Source organism: Phacochoerus africanus, chromosome 8 (assembly GCF_016906955.1).
Source record: "Phacochoerus africanus isolate WHEZ1 chromosome 8, ROS_Pafr_v1, whole genome shotgun sequence".
Lineage (NCBI taxonomy): Eukaryota > Metazoa > Chordata > Mammalia > Artiodactyla > Suidae > Phacochoerus > Phacochoerus africanus.
In genome coordinates this window covers 112,141,743-112,165,881 of record NC_062551.1, presented here as the reverse complement: position 1 = coordinate 112,165,881, position 24,139 = coordinate 112,141,743, and the positions used below count along the sequence as shown (strand labels likewise).

At 41.5% G+C, this 24,139-nt stretch overlaps 1 protein-coding gene and 1 long non-coding RNA gene across 2 annotated transcripts in view; one reads left to right on the top strand and one right to left on the bottom strand.

The window, feature by feature from the left end:
- Window positions 1-828: 828 nt before the first annotated feature.
- LOC125134564 (uncharacterized) lies at window positions 829-22,609 on the bottom strand. Its single transcript, XR_007136687.1, has 3 exons — window positions 22,556-22,609; window positions 21,162-21,392; window positions 829-1,636 (listed from the first exon to the last, which is right to left on the bottom strand). It is a non-coding gene; the product is annotated as an uncharacterized LOC125134564 (long non-coding RNA).
- CDH2 (cadherin 2) overlaps window positions 22,609-24,139 on the top strand; it is a 235,457-nt gene continuing 233,926 nt past the window's right edge. The window contains exon 1 of the mRNA XM_047794018.1: window positions 22,609-23,078. Coding sequence (XP_047649974.1) covers window positions 23,019-23,078 — 60 coding nt within the window. The 5' untranslated portion in view covers window positions 22,609-23,018. The remainder of the gene's footprint in view (window positions 23,079-24,139) is intronic.

The window sequence follows — 24,139 nt, the reverse complement described above, 5'->3', positions numbered from 1 at the left end:
ACATAAATTTTTAGGCATGTCTGTACTCCAAAAAGCATATTTCTATGCACATGTACAATGCTTGAAAATGAATGAATGAATTCCAAGCCATCCCTGACCTGGTTTTAACTCTTGTATTAAACATGATTTCTAGCATATCACTTATACTCAGCTTAATTTACATCATAACAAGATTTGTATTAAAAATGTAGTCTCCCTTTGTGGACTCAGCCTGATTCTGGATCCAGCATCAATCCTTATCTTCTGCAAGGAATGTTTAAGCAACATCAGACCAAAACTCCAGTCTTAGAAACAAGCCACTATGGAGTTCCCATCGTGGCACAGTGGAAATAAATCCAACTAGGAACCATGAGGTTTCTGGTTTGATTCCTCACCTCACTCAGTAGGTTAAGGATCCGGTGGTGTTGTGAGCTGTGGCGTAGGTCACAGACAAGGGCTTGGATCCTGCGTTGCTTTGGCTGTGGTGTAGGCTGGCAGCTATAGCTCTGATTCGACCCCTAGTCTGGGAACCTCCATGTGCCATAGGTGCGGCCCTAAAAAGCCAAAAAAAAATAAAAAATAAAATAGAAAGAAAGAAAGAAAGAAAGAAAGAAAGAAAGAAAGAAAGAAAGAAAGAAAGAAAGAAAGAAAGAAAGAAAGAAAGAAAGAAAAGAAACTAGTCACTCTTATGGGAGCCCCCCATCCCTGTTATAATAAAGTATCTGCTTTATTCTCAAGAATCAGTTCTGACCATAGTCTCCAATATTTTCCATCATTATTTGTTTGCCTTTCTTTCTACTGACATTCAACAACAACAGCAACATTAAGTTTTCAATAACATCGTTTTAATTCACTGAGATTTTTCATTTTATTGGTCCTATTAAAATATCTCCATTGACATTTGCAAAATCAAATTTTCCTCCATTTACTACGAAGATATGATAGGACCCCAAATGTATTCCATTTGTCAGGACATCACAGGATTGGAAGCCTGTGCCCTCTTTAATGATTTATTCCAACATTTTGGATTCAATAAGATAGTCATATCTAAATTTAGAGTAAGTAATCTTAATTATACACTTGTATAATGTAATCTTTGGCTAAAAGGCTTTTTTCCCCATTAAATGTGATATATAAAGGTTACAATGGCAGCTCCTATTACACACTTCTAGTCTTCTGTATTTCACATTTCACAGCTCTGTGAAATTCTATAAAATAGTAAGGGAGGGGGTAGGCAGGAACTATAATAGTTCTTTAAAAATTCCTCACAGGAAACACAGTCAGTTTCTTCAATTTCGGGCACTCTGTTTGATGACAAAATGATTTCCAACTGTTGTCCCAGGTATTACAGAGTATTTTATTGTAACGATGTGTCCTCTTCTGTTCTATATCACCACCTCTCAATGCACTTCTGTCAGGAGATTGGGGCAATACAGTGGTGCTTCGTGATTACTTTGTGGTTCTCTGTGACGCCTTTGAAACCCTCTTTTTCTCCCTCGCTCTCCCTCCTGGCAGCCTTTCAGGTTGGAGAAAGATCCACTTGTTCAAAATTACCCATATAGCCATGCGTCGAATTAGTTATAGAGAAAGGATCTCTGTTAAAATCGAAGGTCTCCATGATCGTCACATTCTGGTCTCCCAGGAGCTGCATGAAAAACTAAAAACATAGATTCGCTAATATTCTCATAAATATGATTTACAGAATGCACAGTCAAATGTGTTTATCTAATATATTTCTATTCTGGCCACACTTATCCTTAACAAGTTGCTTTTAAAAATCTGAAATAAATATAATATGGTATCTAAAAAAATTCTAAACAACTCAGATTTTATGTCATGGAATACTATTTTGAGAGTACATATTTTTTTAGAGTACCTGTATTCAGTGGATTTTTAAAAGAATCAGCCTTTTTAAAAAGCTATGTAAAACACTACACCTACAGAGAACCTAATCTGAGTCCGTTTTTAACCTATGATGATTTTTTACTGCCAAATAATAGGGCTTTGAATAACACAACTGCTTTAATTAATTTAGTTGTCAATGGAGGCACTTTTTCCAGGGCATCCCTTCATAGTTTGAAATATTCCTAAATACACTAGTCTATTGCCATTACTATAGCACTTTAGAAAAGAATGCCTAGCTGCACCTGAATCTTTTTTTAATATTCAATTTAGGAAACAATTAAAATCATTTATCAGATGTATTATAAGAATGTAGGGTCATGTAACTAATATTATGACAAGAACTTTTGGAGAAGTTGGTGCTTTTTATTTGCAAAATCAGAACCACAATTACAACCTTTCTTATGCCAACCAAACCCAATTCATTGTCTAGCTTAAATTGATGCTTGAGCTGAGAAGCCTTCTCAACCAAAGGCCTTTACATTTATTTAGGATTTCAGTTTCAAGGGAAAAAAAATTACTAAAGCAAAAGAATTTACTTAAATTTAAGAGTAGCAATCAACACGTTCAGGAAATTCACCAGCTGTAGAAAAATTCTTAATGATGTTAATTGTAAATTATATACAGATTTATGTAACAAAGGATAGATTATAGTTGATTTTTTAAAATTTCTCTATAATGTGAACAAACATATAGCCCCCCCCCTTTTTTTTTTGTCTTTTTAGGACTGCACCTATTGCTTATGGAAGCTCCCAGACTAGGGGCTGAATCGGAGCTGCAGCTGCTGGCCACAGCCACACAGGATCCGAGCCTCCTCTGAGAACCTACATCACACCCCATGGCAACACCAGATCCATAACCCACTGAGCGAAGCCAGGGATCGAATTTCATCCTTCTGGATACTAGTTGGGTTCATTATTCACTGAGTCACAATGGGAACTCCCCTCCATCTTAAAGATAGTTATTTTCTTTAGGTAATTGGCTTTAAAAAATAAATCAAAATGAGATATTTATGATAATAAACTGAAATATAAAAGCACTAAAGGATACTTTCAAGAGATTATGGTATTTTATATTACAATGATTTGCATCTTCAGTGAAATCAAAAAAGACATGAGGCCTTGCTGAGATAAAGCCTTCTTCAAACTCTGCTGGTGAGAAAGAGCTGCACTGTTTTTAGCCCACGATGCTCAGGAATGGAGCTGGAACAGCTTAGGAAAGGAAGAGGAAGGACGGTGTTAAGAGGTTCCCAAGGGTTCATGCTGCCAGCGCTGGCCCTTCCTGGTGAAGGTGGCCTTGGCCACACCCCAGGACGTGTGGGACAGGGTTCCCAGGGAGGCTGCAGCAGAAACCCGGTAACAGGCCAGCATCCAGAAAAGGAAGAGAAAATGGTGCTAATATGGCAATCACACAAGCTTCTAATTGGGATATTAGCAAACACTTCAAGCTTCAAAAATGAGTCTGTGCCAACCAGCTAAAAGAGCAGTTCTGTGGAGTGAATGTAAGAACATCTCTTTTCACCCCCAAATGTTTAGCGTCTTGTGAAAAATCTGTTAATCAAAGGTCTAGTATTATTTTTAAATCAGAAAAGAGAATGAAGTTTGGGTGCAGTATGTTTCTGAGAGAGAGAAAAGACTCTGGCTAAAAGATTTGACCCCCAGACTTTCCCTTTTCCTGGGATGCATATGGAGAGCATGCAAAACCGTGTTGGAAATGATGAGCCTGGTGATAATTTTTCTGTCTTTATAATCTTAAAACATGCATCAAATCTTTTCTGATCAGACTAGAGTTAAGAGTGTATTATTATTTTCTAGCCTAAATTTAAGGGTCACTGATCCCCATTTAATCTGTAAAGGACATGTTTATCACCACAAGGCCTTCTTTACTACAAAGAAATTTTATGAAAAAAGACTGCATGGGGAGATTAATATTATTCCCTAAAGACCCCTGATGGTTTTGCTATACTGATTTCTACCGTTTTATGAAGTGTATGTCCTCCGGGCAACTTAGCTATGCAGCTGATTTTCCCAGATGCTAGACTGCAAACTGGCACCCTCTGTGGTGAATTTTAACTGATTCACAAAATGTTTATTTCTGAAAGGGGCTTGGAGCTTGTGGCTCCCCCGCCAGTACCCAAGATGTCCTGGTGGTCAAGCAATAAGATCCAGCCCACAGTCACCCAGGGCTCTGGTCTTGCTCCCATAGGGTACCACTCCCTCCCCCGGGCCAACCATCCTCCTCTTGTCTCTGAGATTTCCACTCCTTTCATTCATCACAGATGGTCTAGTATCTGTGCTTTGAGCTTATCCAACACTGATTACAGGCTTACACTGAGCTGGACACTGCCCAACACACCAAGGCAAATAAGAAATCAGTCCCGGCCTTGAAGAGCTTATGGTAAACTGGGGCTAGTTCAATACTAACAAACAAAGCAGAGCCATCCACAGAAAGGACCATACAGCACCAGGTCTTATATTGCCACCTAGGGATTCAATCAGAGATTCCTGGAGGGGAGTGACCTCAACTAGCCTTGAAAGATGATGGCAACTTGGTCACTTAAGAAAAAGAAGGGCCGTGAGCTGCAGCATAGGTCCCAGGCACAACTCGGATCTTGCTGTGGTTGTGGTATATAGTCCAGCAGCTGCAGCTCTGATTCGAGTCCTATCTTAGGCACTTCCATGTGCCACAGATGAGGTCCTAAAAAGCAAAAAAAAAAAAAAAAAAAAGGAAGGGCTTTAAAACCCTGATTATAGCATAAACGAAGTTGTCAAGGGTTATATTTCTTTTTTGTGTCTTCTGTTAAATTCATATGTTGAAGCTCTAACCCCCAAAATGACTGTATTTGGAGACAGGACTTTTAAATAATTAAGGTTAAATTAAGTCATAAGTGTGGGATCCTAACCCAATAGGGTTAGTGGCCTTATAAGAAGAGAGAGATGTCTCTTATTCTCCAAGTGTACACACCACGGTAAGGCCTAAGAGCACACAACTAGAAGACTACCTGCAAACCAGGAAGAGTACTTGCCCCCCTCCCACCCATGCTGGGACCAGCCTCTAGAACTGTGAGGAAATAGATTTCTATTGTTTAAGCCAGCTAGTCTATGATATTGTGGAAGCTAGAGAAGACTAACACAGGTACTCCCATGTACTTGGGTTTTTGGAAAGTATACTAATTAGACTATGAAGTTTGAGATCTGTAGTTGGTGAGAAGATACTGGAGATGTAAGGAAGTAAAAACGTGTTGAAAAGAGAACAGGGAACAGATAAGTTCACCGTGCCCCAGAGAAGCTTTGGATAAAAGGAGAAGAGATCATCCCTAGGGATCTTAGAAGCATGCCATGAATTCTGGCATCTGCAGAGGGGAACTCTCAGCTTCCCTTCCTTCCTCATCATTCTGCCCACTCCTTGCAGAAAGGTCAATTTCATTCTCTGGAGCTGGGCTGCCTAGACCCACTGGAATTCTTGTTCACTTCCACCTTGGCTGCAAAGCACAAAGAAACTGGGGAGTTTAGAATATTTCTCTTGGTCTTTGACCTGTGATGGCAGTGTTCCAGAAGCTGTTGCAACATATGACTCTAGAGAATAAAGCTAATGCTGAGAATCGAAATATTTTGTGTTATTTGGGTAATAAAAAGCAACAACTTAGAAATTCCAATTTCTTGGAAAGAGGAACATGTATAGATATATTGATGACAAAGTTTACATAAGCAGATTACTGAATACTGGGTGGGGGAAAAAATGGATAAAGAAAACATAATTAACAAGAGCCTCTTTGTTGCTATTTTGATTAAGAAACAAACGGTTATGAATATATGTTAATTATGAGATAACTACTAACAGAACTAAACACAGGAAGTCTGCTTTCTAAAACGCTGAAAATGTAAAAATAAACAAAATAGCTTATAGAACAGAGGCCAGATGGGAAGCAAACAAAAACCAGGCAACAAGATTATCTAAGTCAGACCAACAGAATTAATGAAGATAGTATAAACTTCCCTATTAAAAGGCAAATGTATACAAATGAATAAAAACAAAATCCAGTGATTTATTACTTTTAAGAGAGATCTAAATAATAACTCACATAATTACAGCAGAAGTGGCAACTTTAAGAAATAAGATTTAAAGGGGTTGTTATATATTGACAAAATCAAAATCTGTAAAAAATTTTTAAAAAACTGAATGAAGCTTAATAGAAAATTTTTAAAAATTATTTAAAATATAGGAAATGACATTTATTCACTTATTTATTTATTTATTTATTTATTTCATTGCACCTGCAGCATATGGAAATTCCCAGGCTAGGGGTCAAATCGAAACTGCAGCTGCTGGCTTACGCCTCAGCCACAGCAACCCAGGATCATAGCTATATCTGTGACCCACACCACAGCTCCCAGGAATAGTGGATTCCCTATCCACTGAGCAAGGCCGGGGATGGAAACTTCATCCTCATGGATACTAGTCAGATTTGTTTGTTTCCGCTGTGCCACAAGGGAACTCCAGAAATGATTTTTTTTTTTGTCTTTTTGCCATTTCTTGGGCCGCTCCCTCGGCATATGGAGGTTCCCAGGCTAGGGGTCTAATCGGAGCTGTAGCTGCCGGCCTATACCAGAGCCACAGCAACACAGGATGCGAGCCATGTCTGTGACCTACACCACAGCTCACAGCAATGCCGGATCCTTAACCCACTGAGCAAGGCCAGGGATCGAACCTGCAACCCATGGTTCCTAGTTGGATTTGTTAACCACTGAGCCAGGACAGGAACTCCCTAGAAAGGACATTTTAAACATAAAACCTTATCTATCCATCGATCTGTACTTTTATATATCAAGCACTCTAGACAGATAGAACAAATGTCCCTATTTTTATATCAATGTCTATATTATAAAACAAGTATAAGAAACCTGAACAAAGTAGAACTGATATATATATATATATATATAGAGAGAGAGAGAGAGAGAGAGAGAGAGAGGGAGAGAAAGAGAGAGACCCTCCTCACCTCATCCTGTGGAAATGGCAGCACGAGGAACTGACATGAAAATGATGTCTTTCTAGTTATTGCTATTGCCCTGAGTAACAAAATTCTTTCTGACACAAATTTCATGTCTTCTCTGAAGATTCATACAACCATGGAAACTAACTTGTAAGCTACCAAGTAGGGCAACATCCCAATCTTACACAGTTCTTGGCATGACCAATAATTTTCTTGGCATTGACAGTTCTTGGCATTGACCAAAAATATACAAGAAGCATGTATGGCAATTGATACCAGACCAAAGGCAAAATCAGTAATGCAAAGAAACCAAAATCAGGTCTCATTGTGGTGCAGTGGAAACAAATCCGACTAGTATTATGAGGATACTGGTTCGATCCCTGGCCTCACTCAGTGGGTAGTGGATCTGGCGTTGCTGTGAGCTGTGGTGTAGGCTGGCAGCTACAGTTCCTTTTCGACCCCTAACCTGGGAACTTCCATATGCTGTGGGTTCAACCCTAAAAAGCAGTAAATAAATAAATAAACAAACAAACAAACAAACAAACCAAAATCATGCACCATATTAAGTGACAACAAGGAGTAAAAATATAATTTTTTTGTATTGAAAATAAGGTTCAACCCCCTTAAATGAAAACAGACCTTTCTAAATAACTACTGAGGTAGGGAAGAGATAAAATGTAATATACAAAAATGTTAGAGCAAAGATGGTGTGCAAAGGTGAATTCATAAGTATAAATATTTTTCTATGTGTTGTGAAAAACCCAACCTAAATTTTAGAAAAAGGAAATAAGATCAATTTTTAAAAAGGAAGAAATGGATTAAAAACTAACAGGAAATAAAAATAAAAAGATCTAAATAATTTTTTAAAATAGAATAAAAGAAAATATCTATTAACATTATTAGCAAATGTCAAAATTATGTAATAAACACAATACAACAGTACTTTTAAAAATAAATAAACAAATAAAATACGGAATTCCCATTGTGGCTCAGCAGAATGAAGCCAACTAATATCCATGAGGATGCAGGTTTGATTCCTGGCCTCAATCGGTGGGTCAAGGATTGGGCATTGCCATGAGCTGTGGTGTAGTTTGCAGACATGGCTCAGATCCTGAGTGGCTATGGCTGTGTCATAGGCTGGCAGCTGCAGTTCCAATTTGACCCCTAGCCTGGGAACTTCCATATGTTGCAGGTGCGGCCCTAAAAAGCAAAAATAAATAAGTAAATAAATAACCAAATTTTGCCAAAGATATCAATACAAGAAAAGAGCCAACCTATCTCGAATGAATAGGAATTTTTTAAATCACATATAAGATCTTAGATACTTGTGATTTTTTACCACTATATAAAAAAATCAAGTGGGATTTGTTTTAGGAACACATAAAGAATCAGTATTATATAGTTTATTGTTATAAAGTAGGTCAATTAAGAAAAACAGGAGTTCTCGTCGTGGCTAAGTGGTTAGCGAATCCGACTAGGAACCATGAGGTTGTGGGTTTGATCCCAGGCCTTGCTCAGGGGCTTAAGGATCAGGCGTTGCCGTGAGCTGTGGTGTAGGTTGCAGACGCAGTTCGGATCCCGCATTGCTGTGGCTCTGGTGTAGGCCAGCGGCTACAGCTCCGTTTGGACCCCTAACCTGGGAAACTCCATATGCCACGGGAGCAGCCCAAGAAATCGCAAAAATACAAAAAAAAAATTATAATTTTTTTTGGTCTTTTTTTTGTCGTCAATCATTATAATTTTTGAGCAAGGCATTGAAAAAATTCAACAGACACAATTACTGAAAATGTTCATAGCATACAACATACTATCAACATGATTAAAAAAGTCACTATCATACATTTCTAATGGTTAAACCCAAGGAAGACTTGCTTTAAATGTGGAAAAAAAACAATAATGTTGTCTAATATCCTTATTGGAAGCCTTTGGTCAATGACAGAAGACAAGACAGAGAACTAAGAGATAAATAAAAAACATAAAGAGCAAATTTAAGAAGAGCAGAAATTGGCACAACATTGTAAATCAACTATAATAAAAAAAAACCCACAGAGCTAAGAGATAAACAGAAGACATAAAGAACAATGATTTATTTAAAGAAAATCCAAAATGTTTTCTTTTGTTGTTGTTGTTGTTGTTGCTATTTCTTGGGCCGCTCCTGCGGCATATGGAGGTTCCCAGGCTAGGGGTTGAATCGGAGCTGTAGCCACCAGCCTGCGCCAGAGCCACAGCAACGCAGGATCCGAGCCGCGTCTGCAACCTACACCACAGCTCACAGCAACGCCGGATCATTAACCCACTGAGCAAGGGCAGGGACCGAACCCGCAACCTCATGGTTCCTAGTCGGATTCGTTAACCACTGCGCCACGACGGGAACTCCCAAAATGATTTCCTATAGAAAATCTATACAATTATTTCACTTATTACAAGAGAAAAATACATAAACAATAGCATGTCCAGTAATAGAAAATGGGGGGAGGGGGGAACATATAAAGAAGTTTCTCTCATTATTGCAACAAAAACATAAAATCCCGCAGATCTACTTCACTAAAAACACTTTTAACATATGAAGAACTTTAAAAATATTTGGGGATATATAAAGGACTCTTATGGGGAGACATAAAATTATTGCCGAATTAATTGGTAGCTTAATGCTATTCAAAAAAAAATCAAATATGATTTGGGGAAATTTAACAAAATACTAAAATTTTCTGGAAGAACAGTTGGGTAAGAATAACTAGTAATTTTTTAAAGAACAATAAAAGGAAGAGATAAGTCTTCTCAAATAGTTAATTTTTTATAAAGCTATATCAGTTAAAGTAGTGTGAAATTGATGCAAATCAGAAAGACCATAATTATTGCTTAGGAAAAAAACAAAAAAAAAAAAGAAAACTCAGGTCTTTAGTGACTATCCTTGGGACAGTAGGCTAGTAATTACCTGTGGGGTTGGAGGATGAATTGAATATCAATCTTCACTTTGCACTTTTTATCATTAATAATCATAGACATAATATGAGCAGGAATTAATTTGTTGTTAATTTAAGGCACTGAGTTTTAGGGACTGTTAGCATAGCATCATTTCCCTTAACAAACCGGTAGTCATGCTCCAAAATATATTTTTTTCCAGTAAAGCTAATGTTGAGTCATAATTTAAGCAGATTTGAAATAGCTTTATCTTAAGTAACAAGGGGCTTCAGTGTCTTATGGAACTAGGGTGCAAAACCCTATGCAGCCAGTAGGTGTCATGATTTACATTATTCGGTGTAGGCTGAAAACAAAACAAAACAAAACAGAAGCAAAAAAAACCCTTGAGCTTCAGACTTAGGAGTTGGGTGCCAAAGATAAGAAAATGGGTAAGTATTCCTATTCGCCAAGAAGGAGTTAAATCCTAGTGATAATAATTTTTTAAAACTAGCTCTCTGTCTTATCAGTTGTACAATTTAAAACTTTTGAGCACTGCTTTCTTTCAATATGGAAATTTCTAAAAAATATAGTGTCAATGTTTGATTGCCACAGAGAACTTGATAGTTATATGAAATTATTGAAGCCACTGTTTAATGTGTTAAGTAATTCAGCACAGCATTCTAAAATTTTGATACCAGTACCAACACCTATAACCCCTTAACAAGAATTTGTATTACAAAAACCTGCCTAAAATCATTTACTCTCCTTCAGTGTCTCAGCAGCAATGGAAACCTTCCAAGGTTTTCTGTTGGTTTTACTTGTTCTTTAGTCTTCTTTGTTCCATGCATGTTCACATTTGCACCTCATGCTGGTCAAGTGGCCAGTTTGGGTCTGTTATAGCAAATAAAAAACAGTAATGGCAGAAACAAATGGATAGTTAACAGTCTGAATGGTCTCCATAATTAAGAGCTGTGAAACTGCATTAGGAAAGTAGCCTCAATTCTGGCAGCATATTCGGGATATAAATATATCCTTCTGTTTTACAAAAGTAGATGCTGCCTTGGGGAAAACGTCCTGAAGACCACTGCTCTTCACCAATTAGCATCTACTCTTACCTCTCTGAAGGTAAAGTAGCTGAGAAGTTATTCTTTCTCAAATACGTGTTTTTCTTTCAACCAGATGAGTTTGTCTGGTGTTCTGTGGTGATAGATGCCACAAGAACACTTGTTTTTTTGGGCTAATTGGATGGCTTCAGTTTCCAGAGCTGTGCACTTGACAATTTTTACAAGTGGTAAGTTCATGGGAAAGAACATTTCTAAAATTAAAGATCAGTTCTACAAAACATTTTTTAAAAAACCTAGACTTTAAGTAGTCTTAAAGGTTTGAAAGAGTTTGTTCTAAAGTATGAGCACCTCCTAAAGACTGGTTCAATGAGCAAAGCCACACCACTTGCATTTTTAGAATTAGACATTTAAACAAAGCATAAAAAAAAATCCACATTGTGGATAGCTAAGTATCCCTTTGTTCTTTCCTCCTCATCTCCCTATTTGTTCTTTCTTGCTTGCTTGTTTTTAAGATATTATAAGCTGGCTCAGAAAGAATACAGATTTTTAAACATAGCATCCATCACAGAGCTAAGAAATTATATTAGCTACGGGTTCTGACTCAAAGGAGGACAAAGGTGGAGAAGTGTTTAGTGAAGACAACTGCAGTCAAAAGCAAATATTTTTAAACAAAAAAAAAAGTTGGGAAAATGATAACTAAGGACACAAAATATTTATTTTTACATTCAAAATTCTGCACGAACAGTTAAGAATTTTATTTCTGGAAAATAATAATTATGATATTGGTTGTTTAAAATAAATGCAATATTTTGGAAGATCACACATTTCTTTTGTACTCTTAGTGAAGTGTTTTTTTTGTTTTTGTTTTTGTTTTTGTCTTTTTGCCATTTCTAGGCATATGGAGGTTCCCAGGCTAGGGGTCGAATTGGAGCTATAGCCTCAGACCTATGCCAGAGCCACAACAAAACGCAGGATCCGAGCCTTGTCGGCAACCTACACCACAGCTCAAGGCAACGTTGGATACTTAAGCCACTGAGCAAGGGCAGGGATCGAACCCACAACCTCATGGTTCCTAGGCGGATTCGCTAACCACTGAGCCATGACGGGAACTCCTAGTGAAGATTTTTTTATCATTAACTTTGAGAAACTAAAAACAGCAAATGTATTTTTACTTTAACTTTCATAATAATCTGATTCTTTAAAAATTTTGTTTTATTGAAATATAGTTGACTTACAATGTTGTGTTAATTTCTGCTGTACAACAACACGATTCAGTTAAATATATATATTAAGTTATATATGTGTATAGATATGTATATTCTTATTCACATTCTTTTCCATTATGATTTATTACAGGACACTGAATATAGTTCTCTGTGCTATGCTCTAGGACCTTATTATTTAACCATTCTATATTTAATAGTTTGCATCTGCTAATTCCAGACTCTGAATTCATCCCTCCTTCCTCTTCCCTCCCCATCCCTCTCTCCCCTTTGGCAACCACAGGTCTGTTCTCTATGCATAATAATTTGATTTTGTTATTATATTGATTACAGGAGACGCTGTCAGTAGTCTGAACTGCAAGACTTATAGACAAATGCAAAGGGATTTCTTAAAGGTATACATCATGTAAGCAACTGGATTGATTTTGTGAGTTTTAAAAACAGACAAAAAAAGAAAAATGAGCAAAATAGCATATACCACAGGGGAACACGTTAAGATTTTATCCAGGCTCTTGGATTAGCTTTTCTAGGCTCTGCTGACCAAAGTGAAGAATTTCCTGCTTATCCTAATCCAAGGCATCTGCTTTCCTTCAGGCAGGAGCTATATGAACTCATCATCTATTCATCACCAGCCTTTGCCAGGCACATACAGTATAAAAATCTCACTAGAGCCTTCATCATCCATGCTCCAGCTCACCATTGATCTCCCTCCCTGCCAGCATGTCCCTTGCCTCTTTGTTTCTTTCCTCATAAACTCCATAGCCTGTACAGGGCTGCTCTAAATCCACCTGTCCTCCACAGCACTAAGGTTAAAATACATTGATTTGCAGAGTTCCCACCGTGGCGCAGTGGGTTAAGGATCCTGCATTCCTGCAGCTATGGGTTAGGTGGCAGCTACAGCACAAATTCCATCCCTGGCCTGGAAACTTCCATATACCACGGGTGTGGCTGAAAAAATAAAAGAGAGAGAGAGAGAGGGAAAAAAAGAAGTTGATTTGTGGAGTTCCCGTCTTGGCTCAGTGGAAACAAATCTGACTAGCATCCAAGAGGACACAGGTTTGATCCCTGGCCTTGCTCAATGGGTTAAGGATCTGGCATTGCGGTGAGCTGTGGTGTAGGTTGCAAATGTGGTTCAGATCCTGAGTTGCTGTGGCTGCAGTGCAGGCCAGCGGCTACAGCTCCAATTACACACATAGCCTGGGAAACTCCATATGCTGGGTGTGGCCCTAAAAATAAAAAAAAGAAAAGAAAAAGAAGTTGATTTGCTGTTTTGGTCTTATGTTCTGATCTCACTCAAATAAGTTCTCCAATTTGCAATCTTTTAAAAAGTAATCATCTTAAAAAATAAATATTTCTTTTATTATGAAAAAACAGTAATAAGTGGTAACCTCTCCAATTCTACCGAAAGGTAAACCAGATACTCAAATCAGGAGAAATACATTTCTTAGAACAGATTATCTGGACATAGAAACTTCTGGTGAAATGGTGAATAATTTCTATGCACCTGTTAAATAGATGCTAACCTCCCTTTCAACTCCATCTTGAAACTATCATGTAACTAAAATCTTTATAAATTCCTATAAGGCGAAGTGATAGAGCCCTGTTGAATAGCAAGATGATGAAATTCAACCTCGTAAGACTCCAAACAAACAGAAGATTTATACTAAGTGAAAAGCAAAGAGCAATTAAATATTCAAGCAGAGAATCCCAACACTAGGCTTGTGGGGAAAGTAGTAACGACAATCTCCATCAGGAACATGTCACGGTATTCGGGGCAAGGTTTAGTAAAATCATCTATAGATTCATGTACATCTATCAGGTACAACTCCCCCAGTGAAGGACGTTTTTTTTTCTCAGACATTTTAGCACACATACACAGTATGACAACGTTTAAAAAAAAGATGGAAGATAATTGTACTAAATATATTAGTGAATGAGATGCTTCTTTCTCATCTACTCTAAATTTCAGGTTTGCATTACGAATGCTATAAATTTATATTTCATTATTGTCTATTGGAACCATGAATACAGCTATATTATATAGATAAATACTTCATTCTGCATTGTTTTAGCTAGTGAGCACGTAAAGGAACACATCAGGGTGAATACACACTCATGAATTGCTTCGACTCCATGTGGTGAAACCTCAGAAATGGTTTTCACAACTATAAGTATGTTGTGGATAGGGCACTTAACTTTTTTTTTTTTAAGTTGAAAACCATGGGGGCTAAAACAATGATTTGGTACCAGGTAATCTGTGGAGGTTACGCTCTGTCTCACAGAACATGGAAAAAGGGCGGGGGGCAGGGTTGGTGGGGAGCTTCCTTAACTGGAGGAAGGGCTGGATCCCAACAGGAGTTCTAAGCTGCTGCTGCCATAGACGTGGGCCTCACTTGAGACTGCTGTGTATCTCATCCTTGGTAAGAGGCATAAGGCACAGACTACATCTGGACAGAGGAAAGTGAGGTCAAGCCAGCCGCAGAGTACAGGGTGGCGTGACTCTTCAGACACTAGACAAGCTCTGAACTCTTGACCCAGGAAAAACTGAGGTAAGGTCGGGTGGCTAATCAAAACCTGGGAAGATGAATCCCCAAGAAAGTCTCTCTCTAGCTTGAAAGACAGAGACAAAAATAAACTGCAAGAAAAGCGACAGGGAGGAAACCAAGATAATCTGGGGAACGGAAGACAGCTTTTAAACAATATGTAAAGAGATAAGAAAAGCTCTCACATCATGAAACAATAACCAGGTTCTAGGAAAGAAAGCACACTCAGAGAACCGAAAACTGGCAGAAATCAAAAATACGACCAACATTTTAGCAGAAAGGCTGGAGGTAGAGGTAAAGAAAACTCCTGGAAAATTTCTTTGAAAGAAAGAGAGAAAGACATTGTGGGTTGGGGAAGATGAGAAAATTAAGGATCCATCTGCGAAGTTCTAAAAAACAGGAGTTCCGGAAAATGAGAAAAATTAAGGAAGTCAACCATATCTTCTTTAAGTTAAAGCATATCCTCTCTCATTGACAAGTGGGTAGTGCTTGTTTTTGACTTAAAAACAAATAAACAAACAAACAAAAAGCCATCTCACATCATTTCCATCTTAACAAAAACTCAAGGGAATTTTTGAAGGATAAATAGAGTTTTAATATTTGTTATAGTAAACAATTTGAGAGCAGAGATTAGCAGCCCACGTCCCCACTAGCAAGCATCTCAGAGTGAAACTTTCTTACTGGCGGTGACTTTGCTCTTATCAAAGGATGTGCAAATTCTGGGAGAGGGTGGACTGAGCTGCCCTGAATGGACCCTGACTTATCAGTTGACCTGTTGTGTGGCCCTTCTATCAATTCTAAATGCCAAAAGCCTGTCCCATGCTCTAGTCCAAATTCCACGTCCTGCTTTAGTAGGGTTTTTTTTTTTTTTTTTTTTTTGGCGTGACTCATTCCTAAAACTGAGCAAATGTTTATTGAACAACTACTGGGATTATGACCTTGGCCCTATCCTGTCCTTTGGCTTTGGTCCACATTCTCTCCATTCTCTTATTCAAGAGCACAACAAACCTCAGGCGCTTTTAGTCCTTTTCTTCTTCTGATGTCAAGTTGTGCCTATTTGTCCTCACCACTGCTTCCCCCCACCTTCCCTCAGAGCCCAGATGATCAGATTGCTTCCTTCTTCTGCAGACCTCAGGTGTCCCAGGGATGCTCGAAGAGTTTGCAATTTCATATGGCTTGGATAAGTCAGTTTTGAAATGCAAATACATGGTTTTTGTCAGCTGTCCTGACAACTTTAGAAGTGAGAATATTCTCATCTCCTGCAAAAGGGTTTTTGAAAAACCTTTCTCAAAATAATAGACCTCCCAGAAAGATAATGCGTATTTGTGATAATCACTCGGCTCTTTTGAGCTACATAAAAGAATGAATCACAGTGACATACATTACAAATTCTGTAATAAATGAGACTATCGTTGGGTTTTGTTTTTTGTTTTGGTTTTGTTTTGCATTCACTGTTTAAAGGAAAACTAGGATTGTATCTTTCTAGAGATATAAAAAACCAACTATGAATCATCTATGAATGATCATGGCGCACAGAACAATCTAATTTTCTCAAGTATCTATGCATGAACCTGGGTTGCTTTTGTAATAGAAAGATAAGTATGTTATTTTTAAATTTTGTGGATAAGTAAAAATAAAAAAGGAGAAAAATTTAATAAGCACTTGGTGGCTATGCCACATCATTAAATGTGACTTAACTTTTGGAACTGATTAATCATCCTCTTGTGACAGCTGAATCCACAGCCTTAAAGAATTCCAGGTATTTATCTAGAACTTCTCTCTAAAGAACTAAATAGGCTTTATTGACATTCTTGGCTTCCTTTCAGTATTTTGTGAGGAAAGTGGAATTACTTCTGTCCTATAGATGAGAAAACATGTAAAGAAATTAAGTGGCGTGTTTAAGATGATTCAGCCATCCATCCACCTAGGATGAGAACACAGGTACCTCAGGTCTAATAAATACTTTATCACCACCTCAATTTTCACTAGAGGAAAGAAGACAGTCAGTGTAAGTTCAGATACTAAATATATTTTACTAGCCTCTAAACACTGACCATTGTATTTCAGAACTTTCCAAAAGGCAAATCTTTGCTTTAAAAAGGATGTGAGGACAAAAGTTTGGCACCACCAAATGTTAGGACAGTCTTCAGTATGATTTGTTTTATTTTCTGAAGAGATATTTATCTTGAGAAACAAGCCTTCTGACTTTTTTTTTTTTTTTGTCTTTTCCAGGGCCTCACCAGTGGCACATGAAGTACCCAGGCTAGGGATCCAGTTGGAGCTGTTGCTGCCGGCCCACGCCAGAGCCACAGCAACGCCAGATCTGAGCTGCATCTGTGACCTACACCACAGCCCATGGCAATGCCGGATCCTTAACCCACTGAGCAAGGCCAGGGATCAAACCCGCAACCTCATGGTTCCTAGATTGATTCATTAACCACTGAGCCATGAAGGGAACTCCCTGACTTTTAAACAATCCAAAGTGGTGCCCGTAAATACTCACACTTCTGAGGCAGCAGGTAGATTTCTTTCTTTTCTTTTTTGACTGCACCCATGCTTCCCAGGCCAGGGATTGAACCCATGTCAGAGATCCAGGCCACTGCAGTGACAATGCTGGATCCTTAACATGCTATTTCACAAAAGAACTCCCTAGATTTCTTGAACATCATGCAAATCATATTTTCTCAAATTCAGCTGATCTTTAAGCAGGACTCATGAAATCAATTATGAAACCTAGATCCTGGGAACAAATTAAACAAAAAATGGTTCAAGAAATGACAAAAGCCAGGTTCAGCAGAGAAAGGCTCTAAGAATGAGTTTTAGTTCTGGTCTTGCTATCAACAACCTATGAGATAATTCAAACATGAATTTGTTTTCCTATATGAAATCAATACATTAATATTGACTGTTTCCTACGAATACTTACATATTTGCAGATTTGTTTTTATGTACCTTATAAAGTCACCAAATTTTTTATTACTTTTGTCAGTCTGTGGATTATTTACTGAGCCATTATTACCTACATTAGATATTGTGTGTTCTATAAAATGTGAGCTTCCCAAATAAAACTCTGATTAAAAGCCTTGCTTTTTTTTTTTTTTTAATTGCAGACAGAACTAGAGGTGAGAAGAGCATTCACTGAGATTCCTGGGCAACTCTGTTCCAAATCCTCAATAGAAATAAGTATATTTAATGCACGTGTCCCTTTGTGTTTACATCAGGCTTTCCTAAAAAATTCTAGTATACTATCCACATTTTGGAAATAAGCAAGAGGAGCCTTAGAAATGTCCAGAAACTCACCCAATTTCACAGAGCTAAGTCTACCTGAATTTGAATCCATAACCTATTTATTATATCCTTATACCTTCCAGAGAGGATTTTTTTATTTTGGTGATGGTGGTGGTGGTGGGTGATTGTTGCGGTTTTTTTGTTTTTTTTGTTTTTTTCCACAATACAGGGGCTCCTTGTGAATTATTTCCTTTGTCATGCAAATGTATAACTCACCAACCGCCTTGACCATGTGTACTTCGAGTTACAAATCTGGTTATATTTTCCATTAAAAACTTTTAGAGTTTGGTTTTCAAATAAGGAAGACAGAAAGAGGAAGAAAGGAAGGAAGGGAGGGAGAGAAAGTGAGGGAGGAAGGAAGGAAAGAAAGAACCTTTAAGCCAGGGTAGACTTTAAAAAGCCAGGTTTGGGGATTTCCCTAATGGTTCGGTAGGTTAAGGATCTGGCGTTGTCACTGCTGTGGCTTGGGTTCGATCCCCAGCCCAGGAACTTCTACATGCCTCAGGCCCAGCCAAAAAATAGAAAAATAAAAAGCCAAGGTTTTTTTTCTAGTATTGGAACAGATCTTCTCTGGGTGAGGACCCCATGAATGGCTATCTTTTTATATCAAAGATGTGGATAGAGAAACACCAGAATCATACTAAATATGGTGAGAGTGAGATGATCACACTGAGAAAGGCAACTGGGAATGGAGATTGTGAAAGGAAACAGAAGAGCTACGTCTCTAACTTCACACACATTTCGAAGAACAAAATACCTGAGAGAGTGGACAAATCTCCAGTATCATTACATTTTCTTTTTCTTTTTTTTTTTTTTAAACTTCTTTATTCCATATAGGCGAATTTTTCTGAAGTTAAAAGGGACTCCCTAGGAGTTCTCTGGTGGCTCAGTGGGTTAAGGACCTGGTGTTGTCACTACTGTGGCTCGGGTTGCTGCTGTGGCTCAGGTTCAATCCCTGGCCGGGGAACTTCCGAATGCCACATGCATGACCGAAAAATGGGGCAGGGGGAGTTTCGAGAATAATGTAAAGAGCCCAGTGAAAGTGGGAGTAAGGCAGCCTGAGTCCATCTAGCATTCTCCACTTGCCAGCTGGTAGCCTTGCATACATCTTTAAGCCTCAGTGTTCCTATAAAATGAGAGAGTTGCATAGACCATCTTTTGTTTCATTTAGAATAGTCCGAAACTCTAAAAGGCCTATTAACGCAGGGAAGGTCAGCTTTAACACACTAAAGCTAATTGGAGAGAAACTTGCAAACATGAGGGATACTTCTTAAGGGACAAGGGACAATCCTAGCTTGTCCTGGAGACTGGGAGAGAAAGAGGAGAGTGGAAGACCATCTTGAGTAACACTGGGGAAGGACACTGGGCTGGTGTCAGAGGCCAAGACTATTGTGGGTCCTGCCCCAGAGGTGTAGGGGTGGGGGCGTGGTGGTGGGGTGGATGCAGACTTGACAACCACTGGTTGCATGTCTTTCCAAAGTGAGGACCCTTTTAGGAAAAGACTCACATGATGTATTTGTGTGCTTTGCATCTCCTGTATGAGAATACACACTAGAACAAAAAAGTTACAATGACTTTTCTTTGAAATGAATGTTTAAAAAGGAATCATTATGGCATCTACATGCATATGAACACTTGCTACGAGTTGCAGGAACAACATTCATTCAGTCTGTCCATAATGTTTGATGCACATGTTCTCCTTTGCAGACCACTTGTAGTAAGTCGGCGGCAGCAGCAGCAGCAGCAGCAGTGCATAGGTCAGAAAATAAGGGATTAGGTTGATTTTCAGTGCATGAGCCCAGCCTTAGTTTTAATGATTATTTTGCTGGTCTTTCCCGCCTTCCACCTTCTCCCCCCACAATCACACTGTTTCTCTGGGTTACCGCCTAGGCCCCTGCAGTCCTGGAGCTGTGCAAGTGGATAGAAAAATCAGTTTTCAAACTGGCAGTGCTTTGAGCAGAAGCTGAAAACCTGATAGTTGGGTCACCACTTGCCCAGAGAAATGAAAGCCCCCATTAGATTACCTTCAGAATGATGCAGTGGAAGTACCATTAGTGTTGGATGCCAAAGTCAACACTAGATCCACCTGCATTAGCATCAAATGGATGCACGAATCTCCAATAAGATAATTTTAGAAAAGGCTATACCTTCTCCTGATCAGTCTGACTAGCAAGATTTGGCTGTCCACGTGATCAGCCAGGAAACTCAGGCAGAATTCCAAAGCAATCCACAGCCATTGAAAAGTGAGAGGCCTGGAAGTTGGACATAAAATTAAAAAAAAACCCCAAAAACAAATGCTGCCAAGTGCTTACCTATCTGATTGAAAACTACTGCAATCAGAGCATAAGTTGACTGACAGGCATTCCAAAGCAGATTCTGAAGTCATAATAAGAGTTCAATTTGTAAGGGGCACAAGGTTTAAAACTTTAAGCAAATAATACTAACAAGCAATAGTTATTCATGTTGAAATCTCTTCTACCTTTAAATTAATCAGAATGGCAATAAACATCAATGGCTACCGTTGGGAGTGGTGAGGATGCAACTAAGGCCTCAAGTCCAGGGTCAAAGCTTAATTCTTAGGCATGGAGATGGGATTTATAAATCCCACTTTGGTACACAACAAATACTATCCCCATATTGCCACTAAATGTTTTACTACTATGCATGACTTCTTGAGAGTGGAATTTATGAATACCCTATGACAAGGAGAAATTTTAGGCTGATTGGCAATAGTGTGACAATATCTAGCAAAGAAGTAAGCAAAAGAACAAATGGAGACTTTTGTCTTTAAATGTAATTAACATAATCTTCCTTATCGTTTTGGAAAGAAAATTCAGAAAAATTTTTTTGAGTTTCATTTTTTGAAGGCTGACAATATTATGTTTTAATTAAAATTGAATAAACTTCCGTTTGCATACTGATTTAAAAGCCTAGCCAGCAACAGCACATTAAAAGCTGCATTACTTACGTCAAATAAATTTTTACTTGATTTTTAGATTCATTATCAAGTTCTCAAATGATCAGTATCCTGAAACTCAAATAATGTTAATGCTTCAGTTACCCGAAGCAGAAGAGTAAAGTTCAATAAGCAAAGAAGGTGGTTGACCTCCGAAGTGCTAAAACCCTTAGGAAAAAACCGATATTTTCATTTACTTGAAAAACCTAAAAAAAAAGTTCTGATAAAACCTTATCACTTTGCCAAAATCAATTGCTCCTCACCCCTCCCTCCATTCCACAAATGCTTGTGACCCCAACTTGTAAAGTCTCTCACTTTTTGTGTTCCACTCCAAGTTCCGTGCCTCAAAAGGAGGAAGCAAAAATCCTTTACTTGGATTGAACTCTGAATCAGTCATTTCATCTCTTAGATAATCCTATTTTTCATGGCAAGTTCTGGCCTTTAGGTTGTGTCCCCATTTCTTTTTCTTTCTTTCGTTGTTGCCGGTGGTGTAGGGAGGGAGTCAAAGTCCCTTCAACCGTTTGCTAAAAAATGTGAACAGCACCACTAAGGAGCAAAAACAGAAAATGGGAGGTTTCAAACAGAATAACACGCACTCTCAAACCCCCAGAAAGAATAACAACAAAACAAGCACACAGAAACTTGGGCTGGTCCAGCACATCCGCAAAGGAGGGAGAGGTGCGAGCGCTTCAGAGAAGCCCATGGGCCTCCGCCCTGCCCGCCCGCAGGTGGCTCCTGGCAAGCGCCGCAGACAACAATGGCCAGCATGGGCTTTGCCCGCGTCGCTAGTTTGCTGTGTCTGTCCCTGCCCAGAAAAACGGTCTATCTTGAAAGAATGACCAAACAGAAAGGGAAGCGAAGTGTGCGTTAGGCTGTGAAGAAAGCATTCCCCCTTCAATGCCTAACATCTATCTGATGCCCCATCGCTGTCCAAAGATGAACCTGCCACCGATCAAGTTCCGGCGCAAGTTCTTTTCTTTCCCGCAGCCCCTACACCTGCCGGGCAGTGCTCTGCACATCCCCAGGTTTCCCTCCCGCGGCCCCCCTCGGGCTGCAGCAAAAATGGGGCGCTTCGATGGGGCGGGGGCGGGCGGCTGCCGCGGATCCCGCCGGCTACCGCCGCAGCTTGGTGGCCTCCGATTGGCCACGACGCGGGCGGGGAAGCTCCGCGGCGGAGGAGGGAGGCGGGGGCGAGGGCGGCGGCAGCGGGAGGGGATCGGAGCGGGGAGCTGGCTGCGCAGCCGGGCAGCGCGCGGGGAGAGCGGTGGCGGCGGCTCACCCTAGTCGCGCTCGCGGAGGCCGAGAGGGGCGCGCGGGCGGCGGCGGGGGGTGGGGGCGGCGCGCGCGAGTGAGCCGAAAGGGGCGAGGACCCGCGGGCGGGTGCCGGCGCTCGGGCAGCAGGGGCGGCCGCAGCGGCAGCTGCGCGGGACGGAGCCGCGGCGGGAGCGGCCGGGCGGGCCCCTGGTCTCACCCCCGCGCGGCAGAGGCCGGAGAATAGTCTCCAACTCTCAGGGGGACCGGAAAGGGGAGCGGAGAAGCGGTCCTTGCCTCCCACGCAGCAGAGGAGCCAGGCGGCGGGACTGCTGCCCTTTGTGGGCGCAGCGCGCGCGGCCCAGAGCGCCCTCCCCGCGGCGCTCTCGCCCGCGTCTTCATCTTGCAGAGCGGCCCTGGAGAAGGGACCCGGAGGAAGCAAAACCCGAGCCCGAAACCTCGCGTGGCGGAGCTCCTGGGGAGCGCCAGCCGCTCCACTTCCACCTCCGCATCCTCCACTGGCCAAGGTCTCCGCCGCCTGCATCCCTCCTGGCTTCCGCTGCGCTTTGGGCCAGAGCAGAGCCGCCTGCGCTGCCACCGCGGCCACACACACACACACACACACACACACACACGCGCGCATTCACGCGCACGCCCGCCTTCTCTCCCGCCCCTCCCCAGCTCCTTGATCTCTAGGTCTGTTTTATTACTCGTGGTGCGAGTCCCGACTCCGCGGCCCGCTATTTGTCATCAGCTCTCTCTCCATTGGCGGGGAGCAGAGAGCGGCGGTGAAGGGGGTGGGGTGGGGAGGGGAAGGGAAGGGGGTGGAAACTGCCTGGAGCCGTCTCTCCGCGCCGCTGTTGGTGCTGCCGCTGCTGCCGCCGACGCCTCCGGCTCCTCGCTCGGCCCCTCTCCGCCTCCATGTGCCGGATACTGGGAGCGCCGCGGACCCTGCTGCCGCTCCTGGCGGCTCTGCTTCAGGTACGCAGCGGTCCCCGCGGGCCGGGCTGCGAGCGGGGTGGGGCAGGCGGCGCCGGGTCCCTTTGTTCCCCGCGCCGCTGCGGGGCCGGGCTGCGCACCCTGGAAGGGAGGTGCCGCACCGCGCGGACGGTTGCTGCGCAGACACGAGGCTTGGGCCGTGCGCAGGGACAGGGCTGCTGGGGCCAACCAGTCTCCCGCGCCACTCTTGGCGGGTCGCAAAGGGGCTAATCCGGGGCCCCCTCTGTTCCTCCAGCGGGGTCGGGCGAGCTCGCGGCGGGTGTTTCTAGGCAGTAGAAGACTGAGGTAGGATAGGGCTCTGGTTTTGCAGTTTCCTAAGCTTCTCCCCCCTCGCCTTGCACTTTGCTCCATTTTTTTTTTGTTTATTTCTGCAGGGATAGGTCGCGAGTTTGCAGAAAGAATTCTCACTCTGATGTCTTAGTTACGGGACTTGCCTCTACCTACCCCACCCTGGTACCCGCGCGCCTCCCGTTGCCCGAGGGCTCCTCTGTCCTATTGTCTTTACCCCTAGCCCAGAGTTGCTTCCTATTTTTGTTCTTCTGCCTTCTCAGTTTTCTGTGTCGCTCTTACCTGGAAAGAAAACCTCGCCCCTTTGCCCCAAGAGTCGCTTGGGTCGGCGACTCCGCATCCAGCCCCTGGCCCCGCAGGTCCCTTATCCTGCCGCGCGGGGAGAAGTTCCGTTACTCGGCTATTATTCTTTTTCTGTCCCGCTGCCTCTGCCCTGAGTGCGTCCTGGGGGCGCCTTTACCGGGAGACTGCACTTTTCACGCCTTCGGGAGAGTGCCAGACAGCTTTCCCCTGGAAATGGTACTGGGAGTCTCCTCCGTGGCAGGAAGCACCTGCTCCAGGCAGGTCACAGGCTCCCTTCCCACTTCGCGCCTCCGGTCCCCAGCCCGGCCTAGCTCCCAACTTTCCCGCGGCGTCCGGTCGGAGGATGCCGCGAGGCCCCTGCCTGCTCGCCAGCCAGGTAGCGGGGAGCTGAGCTGTGCGCCGCGGCCGCTACCCCCGCGCTGGGCGGGGACCGGCCAGGGGTCCAGAGTCTG